Source organism: Onychostoma macrolepis, chromosome 02 (assembly GCF_012432095.1).
Source record: "Onychostoma macrolepis isolate SWU-2019 chromosome 02, ASM1243209v1, whole genome shotgun sequence".
Taxonomy (NCBI): domain Eukaryota; kingdom Metazoa; phylum Chordata; class Actinopteri; order Cypriniformes; family Cyprinidae; genus Onychostoma; species Onychostoma macrolepis.
In genome coordinates, this window is record NC_081156.1 from 22,433,477 (window position 1) to 22,455,850 (window position 22,374).

A 22,374-nucleotide genomic window follows, 5' to 3' on the forward strand; every position below is an offset into this window, starting at 1 on the left:
CAAAGCCTCTGGAGGCTCTTACTATTGTTGACGCTGAAAAGGTTGGAGGTTCACTTGTGTGCACTGTGAAATGACTGTAATGCTATTTCCTGACTTCTATTCTTTGGGTTTCCCGACTGCATCCTTTATACAATAAATGTAAACTGATTTAAGACACATTTCATTTTTAAAATATCTGGGAAAACTAAAATAATCCTGAATATGTCCACAAAGTGAACCTCTCTGTATCCACTGCTCTCTTTTTACAGAGCTAAAAGCAGAGAGTAAAGATCCACCTTGGCTGAGAAATGTTGATTTATTGAACACACACAGGACGGAGGCCAATAATGCATCAATCTGTACCTTTTAGATCTCTCGAATCCAGACGGTTTACTCTTCAAATCCATCATGGAGACATCCGTGGAGGTTCAGTGGCAACCCTTAGACTACTTGTTTGATGGTTGGGAAATAAGCTTCATTCCCAAGGTAAGGCTTTCCTTAGAAGGTCACACTTCATTTGATTCTGCCCCTGCCGTAGCTTCTGGCGTAACAACACTAAGGTTCTGGAATCTGGTAGCATTTGTGGACTTCAGCATCCGTTGCATTGTACTTCCACAACAGTAAACAAGAAAACTGCAATGTAAGGTTTTGACAGACATCTGTGCACAGTTGATAAATTAATGCTTTTTGAAGCCAAAGATGATTTGGTTTCTGACAGGTGCCTCTCAGCATGATAAATGTCAATCTGCCCTTGTTTGAAAGAGAATTATTCTGCATCATGGCAGAAACACAATACATCCAGGCAGAGATGTTCTCACTAATCCCCTTTCAAATGTTCCATCTGGAGAAAGGACAAAACATTTTCAGCATGTGCATTCTGCACCCTCACAGGAAGAAGAAAAACGTCCAGCTCCTGCATGCCAGCAAAATGTGGAGCTTGTGCTCTGTGCCTCATTATGAAATAGCTGTGGGAGACATCACCGTATGCAAAACAGCATGTCTCCTGCGCAACATACCTGTCATTTCACATCGAGGTGAAACATCTCTCCCTATGTATAATAACAAACACACATCAGAGCCCCTGAGGCGTTGTTTATTTCATTTGGTTGTAGCATTACTATTAAGACCCAGCCATTGAATCTGTAAACACACTCTTCCCCTCCAACAAAAGACATATCAGAGGTGTGCTTGTGTGTAATGGAAACTGGTAAAGTGAGGATTATGGTTTGCTTAAATGGTTCAGACAAAGGATTTCCTTCAGCCAGGAGATGATTTGGCAAATCTATTTGTAGACTGTTTTGAGAGCTCGGCCGGGTAAAAGCCACACATTTTAGGACCCCTTGAAGAGTGCAGTTTCTGTCCTATGCTGGGAAGTCTGGGTCTCATCCCACTGTTTTAGCTCTCAGTAAAATTCATAGCTTACGTCCGGGCAAAGTGAGTTTCATAAATCCTTCATTTTTGGACTAAAAGAAAATACCTTGGAAACAAAGTCAAAAGCCTCTTTTGGGAGAATAGAAAGTGAATACAAAGAAGCTGATGGTCGAGGGCGGGGGATCATGGTGTACTTCAATCTTCCATCGGTGAGAGGGTCTGTTAAGAGTACTGTGCATGAGAGCCAACTCTGGTATGCCACTGGGGAAATCATATTAGAAGTGGAAGTCCTATCCTCTGCGCATTTAATCCTACAAAGCGTAAGAGCCATACTGATTGTCCACAATATCGTAATGGATGCAAGGGCAGGGACAAGTGTGCGTTCACCGAGTCAATGGCAAAGAACAAAAGGAAAGAGGCTTTTTAGAAGTCACATTTTCTGAAACCCTCCCGCACTTTGATATTGCTTGATTTCATAAGCGTTCCAGGGGAGGTTAGTTGATGTCTTGTGGGGTGCGATGCATCAAACTCACAAAGTGCTCTGCTAGGCGAGTTGGGGGGAAAACAAGGCTTGATTCAATACATCAAACATCTGGCGAAATGCATCTACGCTGAAATTCCAGCAGCTTCTTTTTTTACACAGCCGACTGCCTCCTGAAAACAATCTCTGTTGATTCAAGCGGTGTACTGTTTGTTCCTGCATGCCTGCCTGCACTCTGATGCCAGAATTGTGAAATGTGATATTTTCGTATGTGTCTGTGTCTTGTGCACGTCAAAGGACAATGATGGAGGGATGACAGCACAACTACCCAGTACCATCACGTCGTTCCACCAGACAGGGTTGCGGCCTGGGGAAGAATACACTGTCAACCTGGTGGCCTTGAAAGACCAAGGAAGGAGCCAGCCTGTTACTGCAACGATTATCACACGTACGCTTCTCACTCATTTACATTTATGCATTTGACAGACTTTTATTCCAAGCATTTTGCAGTGCATTCAAGTATTACGCTTAGTGTATGCGTGTTCCTTGGGAATCAAATGCATGACCTTGGCATTGTTAGCACCATGCTGTACCAGCCGATCTATATGAACACCCACGTCTCGCTGTTACATTCTCCGATAACTCAATCGTGTTTTTCTTGAACTTGCTGTATATGTCTTTGATTTTAATGACCTACCTAGAGTAGTTTGTGTGTCCCAATACATGCATTTTCTCATTACCCCTTCAATGTCAGTATATTGCACCTTTAGTCAATAAGTTCTGTGTAAGATTCTATTGTGCAATTTAAACCTTTTCTTCGGTAATTGTTTCTGAGGAACCTGAAGACCATTTGCATGGCTCCACAGTGACAAAACTAATGCATTTGTATGGTAATTAATTATCTAGGAACAAGGTCTGTCATCTGTCTACAAATTTACCATTTGTTAATTGATACATTGCTGATAAAATTTCACATTAATATGTTTTTTTTTTTTTGATTATTTGCAAATGTTTCTATATTATATTATATTACATTACATTACATTACTTAATTCGGACAACTTTAAAGGTGATTTTCTTAGTATTTTGATTTTTTTGCACCCTCAGATTCCTGATGTTCAAATAGTTGTATATTGGCCAAATATTGTCCTATCCTAACAAACCATAAATCAATGGAAAGCTTATTTCTTCACGATGTATAAATCTCAATTTCCAAAAATTTACCCTTATGGCTGGTTTTGTGGTCCAGGGTAACATATTATAGGCATGTTATGTTATGTTATGTTATGTTATGTTATGTTATGTTATGTTATGTTATGTTATGTTATGTTATGTTATGTTATGTTATGTTATGTTATGTTATGTTATGTTATGTTATGTTATGTTATGTTATGTTATATGTTATGTTATATGTTATGTTATGTTATGTTATGTTATGTTATGTTATGTTATATGTTATGTTATGTTATGTTATATTTAGTGCTTTCAAATGATTTATCACAATTAATCGCATCCAAAATAATTGGATACATATGTATATATAAATACACACACATATACATGTATATATTTTAAAAAAAATTTATTGAGTTTGATATTGTATGTGATTAATCGTGATTAATCTTTTGACAGCATTATATTATTATATTATAATGCAATATTTAGTAACAGCCATCCCTAGTTGACTGAATCAACTATGCTCACCAAGCAAGCAAGTTTTGTGATAGATAATATAGATGCTCTTAGTGTGGAATGGCAGAACAGAATGTTTCATCATTGGTGGAGACATAAAAGTTTGCAAAGCAAACAAATGCTCCTCGGGCGGATGCACAGTGCAGGGAGATCTAGTTTACCGTTGCTTTCTGTGTGCTGAGAAGATGAAAGAGCGAACAATGTGAAGTGTTTTTCCCTTCAGGTTACTCAGCCAGCTGAGTCACTAGTGTCTCTTTTGTAGATGGAGCTGACAAGTTGGAAGTGGCTTGAGCAGTGATTTCCTCCACCCATCTGCCATGTCCTGTTGTTTTTCCCCTGTCCTTGGTGCTGAAATCAGTAGTGCAGCAGTGAGGCTGAACAGAGGGCTCACCTTCAAACTATACTACGAATACAGTCATTTTACTGTTAGTCTGCTGACAGTGTGTTGTCAGAACGAAACACTATTGCAAATGTATCTGACAAGACATGCAGAAAAACATACAGCCAGTGATATAGTGCACTCACGAAGGAAGGTATGTAAACAGAGCTTTCAAATGGCATGTGAGAGGGGCCGAGCTGGGCTGGGAAGGCATAAACTGCAAGGAGGTGTCACATTGCTTCAGCTAATGGAAAATGTCACTATGATGAATGGGTGAGTCTGCCAGCAATTATGCACTTAATGTAAACTTCACCCAAGAATTCTTCTTCTGTCACTTACAGACAGGAGGATTAGATTCAATTGAACTTTTCCTGGACAATTGAAATTGCATGTCTGCTGTGAAAACGCCATTAATTTCTTCGGGCCTCACTGTCGAGCATAATTAAAGAGGCATTAATTATGCATGCAAGCCCATTAATATTTCACGTGTCCACTGTGGATACCTTATTGGATAAAGAAAGACAAATTTGATGTCACTTAATTATTTATGTGTGCAAAGATTTATCTATCCCCGGAGTAAGCCCGGGAAGACAAGTTTTCACTAAGCGTGCGCTTGGCGCCTCATGAGTTTGCTTCACAGTAATTATGCTTAAGCGCTAAAATACAACATTTTCAGGAAAAAATAAACAGTAATCTACTGCCTGGTCTCTGGTGTGTCTAGACTTAAAAATGAGTCTGTGCTGGTGTGCCTTGAATAAAACCAAGAAATCACCCTTGTGGACTGAATAGGCTGTTCAGAGAACTTAAAGTAAATATTCCCATGAACCTGAGGTGACATAATTTCCTCAATTACTTGGGGTTCCTTCGAAACCCTCGTGTTTGATTAACGGGTCACATTATTTAGTTGTAATACTCTTTAGGGAGTCACAATGGCATCATGTGCAGTATATGCTGTAGGCTCATCTTTAGAAAGGCATACATGGGATTCAGCGCAGTCTCACCTGGTCCAATTAGTAGCATTTTGCATATCACAGCAGAATGAGGTCGAGGTTGGAGATGAGCTGAACTCTTGAGGTCATAAGTACCAGAGATGTTCATCTTCCTTCACAATACCTGTTACTGAGGCAGATGGTCATGTTGCCCTATATAAAGAAGCAGGTTAATTATTCACACAGTCAGTTAGCGTCTTATTAAAAGAGCCTGTTGGAGGCTCAGCATGGCCTCTTGATTCAGTCGCTTGAGTGCGGGATTGCCTGCTGGCGAATATTATTGACACTTTCTCATGTACTGTACTTGAAACCATGGATAACTTTAAGATGAAGTGTGTAATTTTCAATATTGTTATATATTGCTGGTTAATAAGACTTGAGGTAAACGTTGTGGCTCTAAGTTTTCAAGCATTGTTTGGTTCGAGTAGTTCAACTTCTTAACCAGTGGCATGTGTCCCAAGATTCAGTGTTTGGCTGCTTAGCATGAGCTGTAACATAACCATAAAAACATGTTGCTCAACTGACAGCCATTCTATGCATTCTGATGTTACCAATTTTCTAACAAAGTAGCTTTTTTTCAAGAAACAATGTATGTCATCAAAATTTCAGTAGGTTATAGTACGTTCAGCCAAGCTGAACTGAGCAGCCGTTATAGTAGATGGAGGCAAGCATTACAATGAGTTCCTGTTGGGGGTGGGGGGGGTTGGTATTTTTGCAATTTCCTTATAAATCACATATATTACACACCTCACCTTTTAAATGAGACACAGTCACAGTTCACTATATTTAAAGTTCAAGCTTAACTTGTAAATTCAGCGTTCTGCACATTCCCACAACATTGCACTTTCTTTCTTTTTTTAAAATATATTTGGTCCTGCACCATTACCATGGTGAAATTCTAATGATACAATAGATAAAATATAGCAAAATAAGTCATTTTTGTGGGTATTTTTCACTTTGAATCCACTAAGACCTGTTAGGTCTGTTTTTTTTTCTGTGGAAAAATACACTTCAAGCAAATTCACATTTTTTTTCATTTGTATTTTATCTTCATTTGTATTTAATGGTACAAAAAGAGATGTTTTTATGTCCATCATTAATCACATGATTTATTCATCCAGACTGTCATGTTTTTTTTTTTTTTGTTGTTTTTTTCAGATATTAAACTCAAATCATCAAATAAACACCCTTAGGCACAAATTACTCAAAACAAAAGTTCTTATGCCACTGTTACCATGTTAGAGAAACTTCAATAAATTCTATATTAAGGGTATTAAAACTTTACAGAGCCAAAGACCTTCTCCCTTTGCTAGATTTTTTTCAGTAACACTTTTAATAACTGCATTTATATTTAGATTATATAATGCTTATCAGTTTTTTTAAATTGTTTAAAAAGTCAGAATTTAAAAGAAAATTTAGTATGTTTTCTAAATCATCTCCATGGACCACCTGGAGTGCTTGTATGGACACCCAGGGTCATCAGACTCATGGTTGAAAACACTTCTAGCATGTTGAGAAGCTCTGACTTTTCTCATATTAGTGATGTTGTCTTATGTTTTTTCCATCAGTGATAGATGGGCCAACACAGCTTATTGTACGAGACATCTCAGACACGGTTGCCTTTGTGGAATGGAGCCCACCCAAGGCTAAAGTGGACCAGATTATATTGCGATATGGGCTGGTAGGGGTGGACGGACCAAAGACCACCTTTCGCCTCCAGCCTACTCTGAGCCAGTACTCCCTCCAAGTCCTGAGGCCTGGATCCACATATGAAGTATCAGTCAGTGGAGTCTGGAATGGCACTGAGAGTGGAGCCATTTCCACAGAGTTTACCACAGGTGAAGGAAAACTGTGTGAATTATCTTTCACCATTCACTTTTGATTTCAGTTTTCACAGTCTTTATTTTAGCTATACTGACATCTTTAAGTGGAGCAGGTCTGCTTCACAAAAGTAAACATTTATATTTGATTCCAGAAATGCAACTTGATAATCCAGCTTTCTGTTATCCATCTAAGTGACTAGTACATTATCAATTTATTTATTTATTTTATTTAAGAAATCGATGCACCAAAGAACCTGAGAGTGCTGTCGAAAACTTCCACTAGCCTGGAGCTGGAATGGGACAATAGTGAGGCAGATGTAGAAGGCTACAGGGTGGTTTACAGCACACTGGCTGGTGATCAGTATGACAAAGTCATTGTCCCACGCAATGATGGCGCCACCACCAAAACTACTCTCACTGGTAAACTCAAACCCAGCTTTTTCCTTTATTTCATAGAACTGAAATATTCTATACAATTTCTATATAATATATTATAATATCTGACATAACCAAATTTCAGATATTATATAGGATATTGAACCAATACTTGGTAAAATGGTTTTATTCATAATATGAATAACATTTTCAATAAAATTCACATTTAAAATTGTTGTATTAAAAATACAGCTGTTGCTTCAAAATTGAAGTTTAAGATTAAAAAGCTTTACAATTATTATATTTATAATAAAACAACATGCCATCACAAATGCACATTAATCCTAACATTTTAAATATATAAATATTGCATTGCCACTATAATGGGTTGAGGTATTCATGTATTTTTATTGCTTTGTCACTACAATGACTTGAGGATTTTGTTAAATACATTATAAACAAGATTTGTTGATATTCTTAGGTATCCATACATAAAGTTTTATATATACAGACAGATTTGACTGTATGTCCAACTTGAAGACCCTGAATCCTCATTCTAGACTACAGCTACTCCTTTAAATTTGCTGGCATACAGACTTTTTTCTTTCTTTAACAGCTTTTTTGCAAATAAGGAACATTTCTGGTAATAAGTATTAAAAATAAATTATTTGTTTCTCATCTCTACGTGCAAGTAACTTCAAGATGTTTAACTCTTGTCTCTCATTATGGACTAATTGTGAGGGCCCACAAATCTATATTTACCAAAAACTTATACTTGTTTAGTGACAGCAAAATATATTGCTTATGTGCATAATGTATTGCTCGTTTTTTTAAATCACTCTCTATCTTTTGCTATTTTACTTTCTTCTCATCTTTAGATTTACTGCCTGGCACAGAGTATGGCATAGGAATTTCAGCAGTTCTAGGTGCCAACCAAAGCACCCCAGCAACGATGAATGCCAGAACGGGTAAGGGATAAGATTATAGGCCTGCCGTTGCCAGATCACAGTGAAATAAATTTATTTTCAATTGCATGGAGTTTGTATTCCTGCTGCCTAAACCAGTTTTTGCCAGTTGAACTGATATATGTTTGTGATAAGGTTTACTGAACCACACAGCTTAATATTCCCATTGCAAACCTTGAAACAGCCACAGTATACTCTGATCGTTAGGTCTGGATGTCCCCTTGGATTTGACTGTCACAGCCTCCACAGACAACACCATCACCCTGTTGTGGGGCACAGTGCAGGGGCCTATTGATCACTATAGGGTGACCTACACTTCCTCCACTGGAGTCACAACTGAGCTGACGGTGCCCAAGGACGTCAACACCACCACACTGACAGGTCTAGAGCCGGGCACTGAGTACACCATTACAGTTGCAGCACAGAGAGGCAGGCAGCAGAGCACTGCAGCAACTATTGATGCCTTCACAGGTAATTTGATCTTTTGGGAAATGGAGTACAGGAATCACTGTTGAGTAGCCAAAGCATTGCCTCATCTTCGCCTCGTGACATGTCATGTCAGTTTTGGCCAGAAATATCGCTAATATCTTTGATAATTGCATGAGGATTTAGGATGGTGTGGGTGTAAGACCTTTAATTTATTGTTAGCCATGGTCAAAGAAGATACAATGGCTCCTGTAGCTTTTTTCAAGCAGGTTCATTTGTAGTTGCTTCTAATCATCTTTCATTAAAATACTGTCCTTTACTCCAGGGGTTCCCAACCTTTTTTTATCAACAGAATGTATTTAATCATTTTGCTCTTCTTCCTTATGCATTTCTACAACATTTTGTCTTTATCGCTCAGTTGCTTTTACATGGCGCATTAACACATTTATATCTACAGTATCAAGATTAAATCATGTTTCATCACCATTATCCACTTTATTCAATTTCCATCATTTGTTTGATAACTAGTGGTAAGATCATGTAATTGATTTATAGCCCTAAAAATGAATGAAATTAAAATGATCAAATAGAACATCTTTATAGGGATGTCAGTCAGTTCATTTTTTTTTTAAATGAGCACACACACACACACACACACATACACGCATATATATATATATATATATATATATATATATATACAGTATATGTGTGTGTGTGTGTGTGTGTACGTATACTGTATATACACAATTGTTCTTGTATGTAGACATGCAAATTAACATCTTTGGCTGTTGCGTTGTATCTTGAACGCCAAATTTTTATGATGGTGTGTCAAGCGCAACTTTGAAAAATTAGTTGTGCGACCTCTGTTTTCTTTCTCATTCTCTTTCTGGTTTCATTCTGCACTCTGCACTCTGTTTTTGAATCCAAGTGTGCATCCTGTGAGAATAGCTCTGTCTGCTCTCAGTAGTGTGGTATGGCGAGGCGTGTTGGTGCTAGTGGCGGTATGAAAATGGTACTTAATTGTTTGAATTGCTCCAGTAGTAAAAAAAAAAAAAAGAAATCCCTTTTTATGGGATTTACATAATGGTCAGGGCGTGATTAATTCTGTTTTTTTTTTTTTTTTTAATTCCACTATTTTTAATTAATTCACTAAATTAACACATTAAATTAACAGCGCTAATTTTATTGAATTTAATTGAATATTTCTTTCACAAACTTTCTAGAATCCCCTGCAGCTATGAGCCCCTGGGGGTTTGAGAATGCCTTAAACTCTGCTTCACTTCATTTTTGTTTTACTCTATCAAAGTAATAACTCTTCAGACTATATCTTCCTTATGCATTTTGTCTTTGTCGTTATCACACACTTGCTTTGGCATGCCACATCAACACATTTATATCTACACTATCAAGATTTTATCATATTCCATCACCATTTTCTACTTTTCTTCATCCAGTTTCCATCATTCGCTTGATATCTACTAACTGGCTGCATCTCTTCTGCAAACTTCATCCGATCACCTCATTGTTCTTCATTCTTGTACTCTTCTTTCCTCCTTCCTGTGAGGATGTGCCAATCAACTAAGAGATCTTTAATCACAGGAGCCAGCATTTCGTAATATAGTTGTTGTCATTCAATTTCAGGGTTCCGCCCTATCACACAGCTCTTCTTCTCCGATGTCACTTCTGATTCATTGACTGTGGCATGGAGTGCACCGGCACCGCCTGCTGACGCATTCATCTTGAACTACAATGCTCAGGACTCCAGTGATGATTCTGAGATTGCTCTAGACGGGTCCAAAACCAAAATCACACTCACTGGTCTCCTGCCCTCCAGGTGGTACACTGTTACCCTGGTTACCATGCATGGCAATGTGACCTCAAAGCCAGTTATAGGCTCAGTCGCAACAGGTATTAATAATAATGAATGTGATGTTCATGCATATTATGCCTGAGGTTGTTAAGTGTGCTTATTTAATGTTTAAAGGGGTGGTTGATTGCGATTTCACTTTTTTAACGTTAGTTAGTGTGTAATGTTGCTGTTTGAGCATAAACAATATCTGCAAAGTTGCGGCGCTGAAAGTTCAATGCAAACGGAGATATCGTCTTTTAAAATTCTGGCATTTTAATGGCTACAAAAACTACAACGAGTTACTTCCCAGGTCCGTTACGTCACGAACCCAGATAAACCCCGCCTCCAGTAACACGCAACAAAGGGGGTGAGGCCATGCTGCGCTGCTTTAGATAAGAGGAAGAGAAAACTAGGGGTGCACGTAAAAATCTATTCATATATGAATTGCAATTCTGTCTTCTAACGATTCTAATGAATTCACAAGTTTCAAAATCAATGTTCTAAAGCAGCGGTTCTCAATCCTGTTCCTCGCATCACCCTGCTCTGCACACATTCTGCATCTCTCTCTCTCTCTCTCTCTCTCTCTCTCCAACAATGAAATGTTCCATTTATACACTTATTTTCACACAGCTATGACAAGCGTTAAACATGGAGGCACGTGCGGTTGCCGTACTGTATTAAAGCTTTAAAGATTAAAAGCTAACAGAAGCGGTAGCACTTACAAATAACAGCATATCTAAAAGTATGAGACAACAACAAACAAAAAACATACCATTAAGAGCCGTGCTTGCACAGGTTCTGCGCGATCCTCTTCACTAATATCTTCTGCGTCTCAATCGGGCTCAAATTGATAAGCAATATAGACGACGCCATTGTTTACAATACAACTGGAGCACATGCCGCTGAGCTGAGGGGCGGGACGTTCAGACGCGCACTAGAGGCGGTTAAGCCAATCACAACACACTGGACCAGCTAACCAATCTGAGCCCATTGCGTATTTCTGAGGGAGGGGCTTCATAAAACCAGGAAATGATCAGTGCGTTTTGAGGAGAAGGGACAGAGCGTTGTGAAATAAAGGTAAATTATGTGAAATATAATGCGTTTTTTTAAAAATGAAGCACTAACACATGTTAGACTGCACCCCCTAAAACACAATCAAGCCTAGAAAAAAAAACAGTCAACCACCCCTTTAAAAACGGGGGTTTTCTCAGTTGATTTTACACCAGTGCACTCAAAACAATTAACACTTTTTCTAAACAGACTATATTTTTCTGGACCTCATGCAAATTGCATGTATCATTTTCATGAATAATTTCGGTTTATTTCAAAAACAGTTAACATGGAGAAACTAAAGTAATGCTATATTCATGGCATGCTGTCAAATAGCATCAAACTGATACCTGCTGGGTTTGTAATGCACACAGCACAGGAAGTGCAATTTATGAAATTGTTCACACAACTATCATGACTTTGCTATTTATATATAGAGTCATCTGTGAAAACCTATTTTGTGATGGTGGCCTATCTATTCTCCATTCGCCTATTCTCCATTTCTGAATCCAGTTGTTGAGTTCATCTCTTTCACGATATGAAAAGTGTTCAATTACAGCCTTATGACAAAATTAAGCATAGCGTTAGTTCTGGCAGGTCACATTAGTCAAGTTTGCAATCAGCTGACTCTCAGCTGATCCCCATCTACCTATAGGAATACGACACCTATCTAAGCATCCATATATAAGGTCCCTCATTTTATCAGCAGTTTTCGCATTGCTCAATAGCTAATTACCCTCCTCCATCCCCAACTCCTCCTCTGTCAGTCAAAATCCAGCCTTCTGATTCTCCTTTGAATCAGACTAATTCTAAAATGTACACAAAATTACTGAACTTTAACGATATCTGCATACTTCCGTTGGTTCTGTTCTGTTTACCCTGGGGGGTTATCACTGTTCTTGCCCAGAACAGAACCATACCACCAATCCAAACTGTATGCTAATTGTCAATCATCTTTGATCTCCTGACAAAGTAACTTTTCTCCAAGCAATAAAAGAGACCTGCAGAGATATTGAACTACATTTGTGCCATTCATGGATTCAGCATTTATGCTGTTCTTTCCTTAAGTCCACCACTTGAGAAAACATATTATTTGATGTGAATGAAATTCTCTGGCTTAACAGAAATGAGAGGCTTAATGAATATGTGAATTTCAAGAGGAAGAATGATCTTCCTTGAAAATAAAAATAAAAATTATACTTCACACTGAAATTAGTGCAAATATTACTGAAAATACCATTTTACTAAATTAAGAGTCTGTTTGAGTGGTTGTGTTGATTCTTTTGAGAAATCATAAAACAAGTTAACATGCATTTTTCCTAGGCTGCTCTTTTAAGGAATAGTTGACCCAAAAATGAAAACCATTTACTCACCCTCAAGTTGTTACAAACCTGTATGAAAAGAAGATATTTTGAAGAATATCGGTAGCCAAATACTATGGCAACTGTTTACAGAAGTGGAGGGTGAGTAAATGATGACAGAATTTTCATTTTTGGGTAAACTGTCCCTTAAAGGTTTTTGCATTTGTATTAGTTATTTAACAGTTATTTGTGAGCTTGCGCAGAACAGGATCTCGTCTATACCTGCTGGATTTTCTCATTATGATTCCTGCACACAGCTGCACAGCAGATTTTTCACCCTTTTGTGTCTTAATTAATTCAACAGTGTGTAATCCTCCCCTAATTACCTCTCTCTCAATGTGGAGGTGTCAAGAATTATTCAGCTGTTCTGTCAGTGAACTGATATTTGCAGTTGCCAAAGGAGATATTGTCTCTGAGCTATTTCTAAACATAGAAATTAACTCTGCAGCAGGCCACCTGCACAGCAGCTTGATTAGTTAAATAAAAAAAGTTTCAACTTTTACATTGCTTCATATTATTATTATTATTATTATTATCGTAATGATGTGAGAAATTTAAGCATTCACACCTGTTGTCGTCTAATGTTTTATAAAGCCTGTTAGCTTGGAAATGTGTTAAGTACATTTTCAGCATGTTCTCGCTTTAGTTAGAAACCATATTTTCACACATTAACGCTCCTTTACATTAACATAAGTGAAAAAAAGGTCACCATATGCTCAACAATAAGAAACGGAATAAATGCAGATGGAAAGGACTGAAAAAAAGTTGTTCTTGGTGCCCTTTATACAAAGTCTGAATATATATTTATTGACTGCTCTGCTGAGTAGAAAATAAATTAAGATATGCATACATGAATAATCACAACTCATTTACTGAGGAATATTTTACCCTGAAAGCATTTAAATGAGGTTGACAACCTGTTTATGAATTGCCATCCGTAGTTTATGAATTGAATGCATTAGTCTAATGAATATGGGAGGTGTGAATGGCTTTTCACTCGCTTTAAGGACTGGCCACTTCAATAATGGCAAGAGTAAATCAGTTGTCAGAATCTCAATTGTCAGAATGCTCCAGAACCACTGTTAGTCTGTTAAACTGTTTTCGGAGGCAGTGTAACCTTTACTTTAGCAATGCTAAGTGCTATTGGGACAGATAAACAAATCATGAAAGAGTCCCTGCTGGACAGCAGCGGACAATAACAATGCAAATGTCCTTGTGAAGAGTGTCTTGTGTCCAGCATACTCATACTCCTCCTCTCTGGGGCTGTTGACAAACAGAAATAGGAAATAAATTACATGAGAATAGAAAAGAATTACAATGACTGTTCCACTGAAATAAATAATAATTGCAATGGAAACTATAAGTAGTAATAAACAGCCAATATGCTAGTAATATGCATGCTAATAAGCAACTAGTTAATTGCGAGAATTGGTCCCTATACTAAAGTATTACCAAATATTTTTTATCAATAATATAATATATTTGGGTAACCTTATTGGGGAAGACATTGAGATCTCATGACCAACTGAATACTACTCATTTTTATGTCAGTAGCCCCCTGTTATTGGGCATTTTTGCTTTAGGAATAAGTTAATCATGTCTAAATGTAAACAGTGCAATTCTACAGTCAATGCAACATTATTGATATACTTACAATACTGTTCAAAAGTTGGCACGGCATGGTTCATGTTTTTACAGTAGTCTCTGTGGCTTACCAAGGCTGCATTTGTTTAATCAAAAATACAGTAATATTGTGAAATATTATTACAATTAGAAATGACAGTTTTCTATTTTATGTATTATAAAATGTAAATTATTCCTGTGATGGAAAAGCTGAATTTTCAGCAGCCATTACTCCAATCTTCACAGTCACATGAGCCTTCAGAAATCATTGTAATATGCTGATTTGGTGTTCAAGAAACTAATTGTGTCGCTTAATATTTGGTGGAAACTGAGATACTTTTTTTCATAATACAGGAATGGACCCTCCCAGAGATATGAGTGTGCTGTACGTCACAGAGGGATCTGTAACCATATCATGGATTCAACCACTCGCACCCTTTGATTACTATAAAATGTCTTACCAATCACCAAAAGGTACTTTCTCTGCCTTATATTTAAAGCATGCCTAAATTGAAAAAATTAGACAAATAAGCATTACTATTTATCATCACAGGTAGGATGGACAATGTGGTGATTGACAATGACGTCACCAACTACACCCTAACCAGCCTCCATCCAGCAACAGAGTACGAGATTAAGCTGAACGCAGTGAGAGGAAGCCAAGAGAGCAAGGTCATCATCTCTACGGTCTTTACAGGTATTTCTGTTCGCTTCTGTTACTAATCATATACTACTGCACATCCTGCAGACTGGTATTCTAATTTACCCTAGGAAATGTCTTTTGGTATTTCGTGAAGGATGTGCTCTCATATAGCCTCGTTCGTCACAGAACTTTGATTTGATAGAAATATGGATGACAGTCTGAGGAATGATGCACATCATTTACCATGTGATGAGTACCATCTCTCACCCTGTGCGTTCCGCCCGTCCTCTGGGAGGCTGCCAGCCATCTCACAGAAGTGAAATGAAATTTTACTAATGGAATCAGTGATCAGCAGAGATGCTCACCTGCCATCTTACTTGAACAGCACCGCACGACGGCGACAGGCAGCTAGTACTATAGGTTGTCTCATTCACTAATTGTGGACAAGTGTTCATGCTTAAATGCACAGACAAGGTACTGACAGAAAATTTCCATCAGATGCACAAAATGTTGTGCATAAAGTCTCTACCCTGCTGTTTATTATTCAAATGAGGGTTATTCTAAGTCGTTTTTAATTTATTGTTGTGTATTGTTTTGTGAATAATATATAGAATGTTTTTTTATTATTATTAAAATATATTTGTGTATCTATAAAATATATTTTAGTATATATAATTTGAATTCTATAACATCTATATAATGTTATATACCTAGATATACAGTATACTTAGTTGAATGAAAATTTGTGCTGGGCAACGATTAATCGTAATTAATCGCATTCAAAATAAAAGTTTTTGTGTACATAATATGTGTGTGTGCACTGTGTATATTTATTATGTATATATAAATACACACACATGCATGTATATATTTAAGAAAAATATGCTATGTTTATAAAATATATTTATATATAATATAAAGTATATGAATATAAATATAAACATGTAAATACCAATATATACTTTATGTGTGTCTTTATAAATACATAATAAATATACACAGTACACACACATATTATATAAACAAAAACTTTTATTTTGAATGCGATTAATCGTGATTATCGTTGCCCAGCACAAATACTTATAAATGTTTATTTTTTATGAATTAATAATATATAAAAATGTGTAATTATTAATTATGATAAAAAAACATAAATAAAACAATATTTAATATTTTAAAAATCACACAAATGAGCACATATGCAGTAAGTGAATGAGACCCAGTGTTACTAAAACCAAGTGAACCTGTTCTCATTGTGTTGCTTTAATGTTAAAAGCTTATCTTCAGAATATAATAGTGCTTTAGATTTAATATAGGGATATTTAACTTGCGTCTCAATAGAGAAATCGCACAGAACAGTCATTGTTCCAGCTGTGCAATATATCACTGAAATGATTTAATTAGTCTGTCTCGAGCCTAGGAAGTTAACTAATTAGTCATATCATTCGATGCAGTACAATAAAACAAACAAATGCTGGCCTTTGCTTAATATTGCTGACTTGCTTAATAAAAAGGTAGGAAGTGTTTGCCTATACATCAAAACACAGCTACACTCCCCATCGCAGCTTAAAGCCTGACAGTTTTGTTCAAAGCTAATAAAAATATGACAGGCAAACAATCTCAAGCTGCCCATGTTGACAGAAATCTTGCCAATGCTGTAACAATGCAAAGTGACAAGCGGCTCCTTTAAAAATGCATCTTTTGGAAAAAGCTTTTTATTAGTAGGATATAGCAAACATCGTGGCTTATTTCAGCTGTTATGTAAAGGGTGACAAGAGGAGTTGATGAGACATGATGGATCTGGTTCAAAGCTATGTTCTGGTTCACAGCTCTGCCTAATGACCTGCTGAGGATCATCAAGTTCACATTCACTGCATAAGCGAAAACTGATATTCACCTCCCAGTCTGTCAGCGTAGGGCATGTCAAGACTTGGTAAAGCAGAGAGAGGGGAAGGTGCGATGGGGATTTTGCCGCTGCACTGCTGTCAGGCAGCGGAGATCAGCTTCTCTGGAAGGTTGTGAGAGGCCTAGAATTTCTTGGAACAAAGTCATTGGTGCCTAATGGGAGGGTCAGCTCTCTACAGCTGTAGAAGTGATATGGCTATTGCCAGAGAGGCTGGCTGAACTAAAATGCGCGTGGGACAGGATGGGAAGATGGTAATGTGCGATTACAGTCCACTGACCTCATCTAAGAGGACATACGCCATAGTGCAAAGAGGAGAGTGAGATTTTTCCTGTCTGAAAAAAGAAAGGCCATCTGTGAAAGTCACAGCATGGATAGAGGATTACAGAGAACAACATTTCTCATTTCTCACTTGCATAGAAATGCTGTTGAGAATGAGCTCTGAACACATTTGACTGTCTAATTTCCCCCTCGATGTCGGCTAATTAAGGAAATTGTGATCTTCTCCAGCCAGATAATCACAACAAATTAGTTCCAAGCTGCTGAGGTGCTCTATTTTTAAATTGCCGGTGAATATCGTTTGCACAGGAAGAAAAAAAAGGTGAAGATGAGACTGCTGCCAATTACCTTGGCTGAGCTTATCTCCGACTGTCTGTCTGTAACCTGCACATAATCCTCTGTTCCACACAGCTATGGACATGCCTATGGAGCTCACTGCATTGAATGTTACACCTCAGGGGGCTCTGCTGCGTTGGAACCCCCCTGTTTCCAGTGTTGATAACTACGTGCTCACCCTCACCCGGAACCAAGGTATGTGGAAACAACCTCTCTGTCCATCATTTATCAGCATCATTTGCTCTTTAAATCACGTCCCAAAAGCCACAGCCATAAATACAAAATGAAATGTAACTTATTTTCTCATTGGACAAAGATATATGCCGTTTTGCTATTTCAGGTCTGTGTGCGGCAGGGAAAAAGCAATGCAGATATGCAAATGAGTCTTGCTAAATGGCAATAGTAAAATGCAATTAACCATATTATTATGCATAGTTGGGATAGCAAAATGAATTGGCTTATCGACTTTTTAAAAAGGTAATTTGTTTTTTTGACATCAAAGATGCACATCCAGTCAAACTTTTGCAGTTAATGCATCTGTAACTTGGTAGATGCTAGGCAAATTAGGCAGATGTCAACATGGACCAGTTTCTTGGCATCCTCACATATCATTAGCAAATCTATGCAAGGGAAAAATAAATAAATAAATAAACACATAAAGGATTGTTCACACAAAGAACGATAACTATAAAAATGACTATAACAATAACTATCAGCATCCACACCAACAGACGATAATGTTCTGTTTATTATAAGCATATGCGTAGTGATTTCATCTGCCGCTTTAAATGCACAAGCTCTTTAAACAATGTACTTGTTTTTCATCAGCTGGAAAAAATGACCTGGAAGTCTTGTTATCATTGTAGACTGTACTTCCTCAAGCTCACATAATTAGAATGATTATTATAACTTTATAGATACAGTTATCATTATACTTGTCATCTTTGGTTTGAACAGGCCTTTAGAAACCAGAATTATCATTAATAGTTGCTTAATTTGGTGGTCCAATCCAGTTCACAGTAGGACATTTAAATATTTGTGTACATTAAAACTGTCATGTCGCTACCTATGTGTAATGTTTGTTATTTAAATTTCAATGTGGGTATTCTTTTTTTTTTCTAATTTAAAATAAATAGGTCTTCAAGAATATTTGAAAACATTCCAGTTCTTCACTTGCTTTTGCACTAATGAATGTTGTCTTTCCAGTTACGGCAGACACCTTCTTAGTGGAGGGTAACAAGCAGGAGTACCAGCTGAGTCAGCTCATCCCCAGCACTACCTACTCAGTGGCTCTTTATGCCACTAAAGGTCCTCTCACCAGTGGCACAGTCATTGCCAACTTTGTCACACGTAAGTGCTCCATCTCTGTCCCCTGTGTAATAATTACAGGGGGGCTTGAGGAGGTCAAGACCCCTAGTTCCAGTTATACTCCCCTCGTTATCTCAAAACAGGCCTAATAGCCTTTACCCCAGTTGCTGAGAAAGGTAGAGCTCAGGGAAAGAAGTAGAGGAGAATCCAAGAGCAGAGTCCAAACAAAAGATCACTACATTAGTTATGAAACTAAGCCAAACTTGAGACATTCAAACTGACACATTAGATGGTTAAATATAATACAAGAAATCAAAACAAGATAGTTTGGAGTGCAGTGTTCTGCTGTTTTCTTGTTCTTTTTTTAAATGTTTTTTTTTTCTTGTACCTTTTTTCTGAAAAAAAAAATCATTTTTATTCAGCTAGGACACATTATAATTGATCAAAAGTAACAGTAAATGCATAAATGTCATAAATGATTTATGTATTTGAAATAAATGCTGTTCATCAAAGAATCCGGAACAAATTTATCATTGTTCCAACAAAGATATTGTCATGATTCGCTGGGAGGAACGAGAGAGACGTGGAGAAACGTTGAACAGTCTTTAATCTTAGACTCACAGGGGAAACTCCAAAACAGGAACACGGGAAACAGACGACATCCAACAAGTAGACCCGACAGACACTAACTGAAAGGACTGGGGCTTTTAAAGACAGGAAAAAACAAGACACACCTGGAGCAAATTAACACAATCAGACTGGGAAGAAACTGGGTCACAGGGAACACATGGGGGGCAAAAACGCAACAAAACAGTCCAGGGGTGTGACATTACTCCCCCTTCCCGGAAGGTGTGTCCTCGCACCGTGGAACACAACAGGGGGACGGTGGGAACAAAGGCGGAGGCTCAGAAGGAGGATGGACACCTGGGAGGGGGCCAGCTGAAAGAGACCAGGGAGGTGACGAAGGAGGGAGGAGCCAGGAGGGATCCGGAGCAGGAGGCACCCAGCAGGACCCAGGCAACAGGCATGATGGCCGACGGGGGGGGAGGAGCCATGGAGGAGGAGTGGCCGCCGACTCCAGGGGGCCGACCAATGGTGGCAAAGCAGGTGGAGGAGGAGCCCGAGGCTGAGACGGAGAGCCGAAGAGCAAGGGCGACGGGGAGGATCCGGGCAGGGGTCCTAGGCGGAGCAGATGGTGCCGGCGACCGAGAGAGGAGCCGCCGAGGGGATGAAGGAGCCTGACGGAGCCAGAGGGACGAAGGGACAAGGCGAAGCCAGAGGAGTGGAGTCCCGAGGTGCAGGATGGTCGATGCCAGACCAAGGCGGAGCCGGAAGGACGAGGGAGCCCGGCGGAGCTAGTGGACTACCGGGCCACGGTGGAGAGGAGGGAGCTAGGAGCCATGGTGGAGCCAACGGGCCGAGGCGGAGTCCGGGCCGAGGCGGAGTCCGGGCCTCAGAGGCGGAGTCGAGGGAAACTCCGACCACGGCAATGCTGGAGGATGGTAGTCCCGCCGAGCTCGCACCGCATAAATGGTGGGCTGAGGGCAAGCAGAGGGGCTGCCAGACGACAGCGGTGGAGGAGGCTGGAATGGGAGGGTGGGCATTTGAAAGCCTCCAGACCTTCATGGCAGACCTCAGGAACAGGAGCCAACACTGGAGGGTGCTCTGGAGGCACGGACTCTGGGGGACGCTTACGGGGAGCAGGCACAGGAGCAGGCACAGGAGCCTTCTGACCCTCGTGGTGGCACAATCCACGCGCCATACTCAGCTCACCCTCAGCCGCGGTGCAGGGGGCGGAGCTCCTCTCCGCGCTCACACAGTCCGTGGCGTTGTTGCCGGCTCACGCACCTTGACTGACATCATTAGTAGCTCCAGCTCCGCGGCGATCCTCAGCTCTGTCGCTCCGTGCGGCGATGGCTCGTCAGTCGCGGCGGGCTCGTCAGTCGCAGCGGGCTCCTCCGCGCAGCGGGGAGATGGTGGGCTGGGCACTGGGTCGAGAGTGGCACTGGCGAGATTCTCCTGGGAGCAGGCGGGGAACAGAGATCTGATTCTCACCAGTGTCCTCTCCACAAAGGCGGTGAAATTCGCTCGAGGGCCGTCCTCGGATGACGGCGCTCAGTACGCGATATTCAAACTGGCGTCGTAGAACGCACAGAGCGCGTCATCCAGGTAGGTGGGGAGGCTTGCGAGAACCAGAAACAGTCTGGTGTGGCCCTCGAGCGATCTCTCCCCCTGCTCCAACAGGAGGAGGAGATATTCCGGGCGAAGGAGGGAGTCCATAGGGAAACACATAACGGAAACAAAAAACACGGTAAAACGAGAAACAAAACGAAGGATACAAACGGAGGTTACTGTATTTTTTGGTCGGGTCTTCTGTCACGATTCGCTGGGAGGAACGAGAGAGACGTAGAGAAATGTTGAACAGTCTTTAATCTTAGACTCACAGGAGAAACTTCAAAACAGGAACACGGGAAACAGACGACATCCAACAAGTAGACCCGACAAACACTAACTGAAAGGACTGGAGCTTTTAAAGACAGGGAAATCAGGGGAAAACAAGACACACCTGGAGCAAATTAACACAATCAGACTGGGGAGAAACTGGGTCACAGGGAACACATGGGGGGCAAAAACACAACAAAACAGTCCAGGGGTGTGACAGATTTTATGCAGTACTGTTTTTTTTTTTTACATTGATAATAAGGAATACCTGTTGAGAACCAAATCAGCATATTCTGTAAGAATGATTTCTAAAGGATACTGTGACAATGAAGACTGGAGTAGTGGCTGCTGAAAATGCAGCTTTGCCATCAATAAATTACATTTTAAAATACAGTAGTCAACATTTTGAAGTGGATCAAAAAAGTTCATCAAAGTTGTCCTAAGACAAGAACGCATTGGTTTTAGGTTTTAGGACAACTTTGATGAATGGTGTTGATCCACTTCAAAAATGTTGACTAGTGTATATTAAAATAGAAAAGAATAGAATAGATTCGTTTTTTGTTTGTTTTTTAAATGCAGCTATGGTGAGCATAACAGACAAACATATGAAAACATTTTAAAATATCTTAGGGTAAAATGAAAGAGCTATGCACAGACTGGGAGAGGTAACTATTTTAGTAGTTTAGTAGCCAAAACCGTTCAAGGAACATATTAACTGTAGCACTAATATAGTGGGATATTTATTTACTGTACATCAGTCAATGAATCCAGAAGCTTAGATATATTTTGAATACTGGGAATGAAGTTTTTATAACTATCAAATCGTAGTATTTTCCACTTTAGTGCCATGTTTCTCAATCCTGCTGCTGATGGCTGACAATTAAGGTGTTTCACTAACCTGATGCACCCTCACAATGTCTCCAGGTCATGGAGCTCTAATGAGATGATGAGTTGAATCAGACATCCAAAATGTGCTGAGATGAGCAGGATTGTGAAACACTGGTTTAGCGGAAGTTAAAGTTGCCGATTTCGTTATCTACAACTTGTTATACACTGTTCCAGTATTTAAATCTGATTGGACAACCAGCTTCCCAAGA

The 22,374-nt window shown here is 39.2% G+C and overlaps 1 protein-coding gene across 3 annotated transcripts in view; it reads left to right on the forward strand.

The window, feature by feature from the left end:
• The window catches only part of tnr (tenascin R (restrictin, janusin)), a 160,359-nt gene that overhangs the window by 109,509 nt on the left and 28,476 nt on the right, over nucleotides 1-22,374 (forward strand). For 2 of the 3 annotated variants that reach the window (XM_058746610.1, XM_058746602.1), the window contains 11 exons: nucleotides 350-465; nucleotides 2,129-2,279; nucleotides 6,460-6,729; nucleotides 6,949-7,134; nucleotides 7,968-8,057; nucleotides 8,262-8,525; nucleotides 10,125-10,391; nucleotides 14,721-14,840; nucleotides 14,920-15,063; nucleotides 17,603-17,722; nucleotides 18,734-18,877. In XM_058746610.1, coding sequence (XP_058602593.1) covers nucleotides 350-465; nucleotides 2,129-2,279; nucleotides 6,460-6,729; nucleotides 6,949-7,134; nucleotides 7,968-8,057; nucleotides 8,262-8,525; nucleotides 10,125-10,391; nucleotides 14,721-14,840; nucleotides 14,920-15,063; nucleotides 17,603-17,722; nucleotides 18,734-18,877 — 1,872 coding nt within the window. The remainder of the gene's footprint in view (nucleotides 1-349; nucleotides 466-2,128; nucleotides 2,280-6,459; nucleotides 6,730-6,948; nucleotides 7,135-7,967; nucleotides 8,058-8,261; nucleotides 8,526-10,124; nucleotides 10,392-14,720; nucleotides 14,841-14,919; nucleotides 15,064-17,602; nucleotides 17,723-18,733; nucleotides 18,878-22,374) is intronic. The other variant, XM_058746616.1, reaches the window with a different exon arrangement.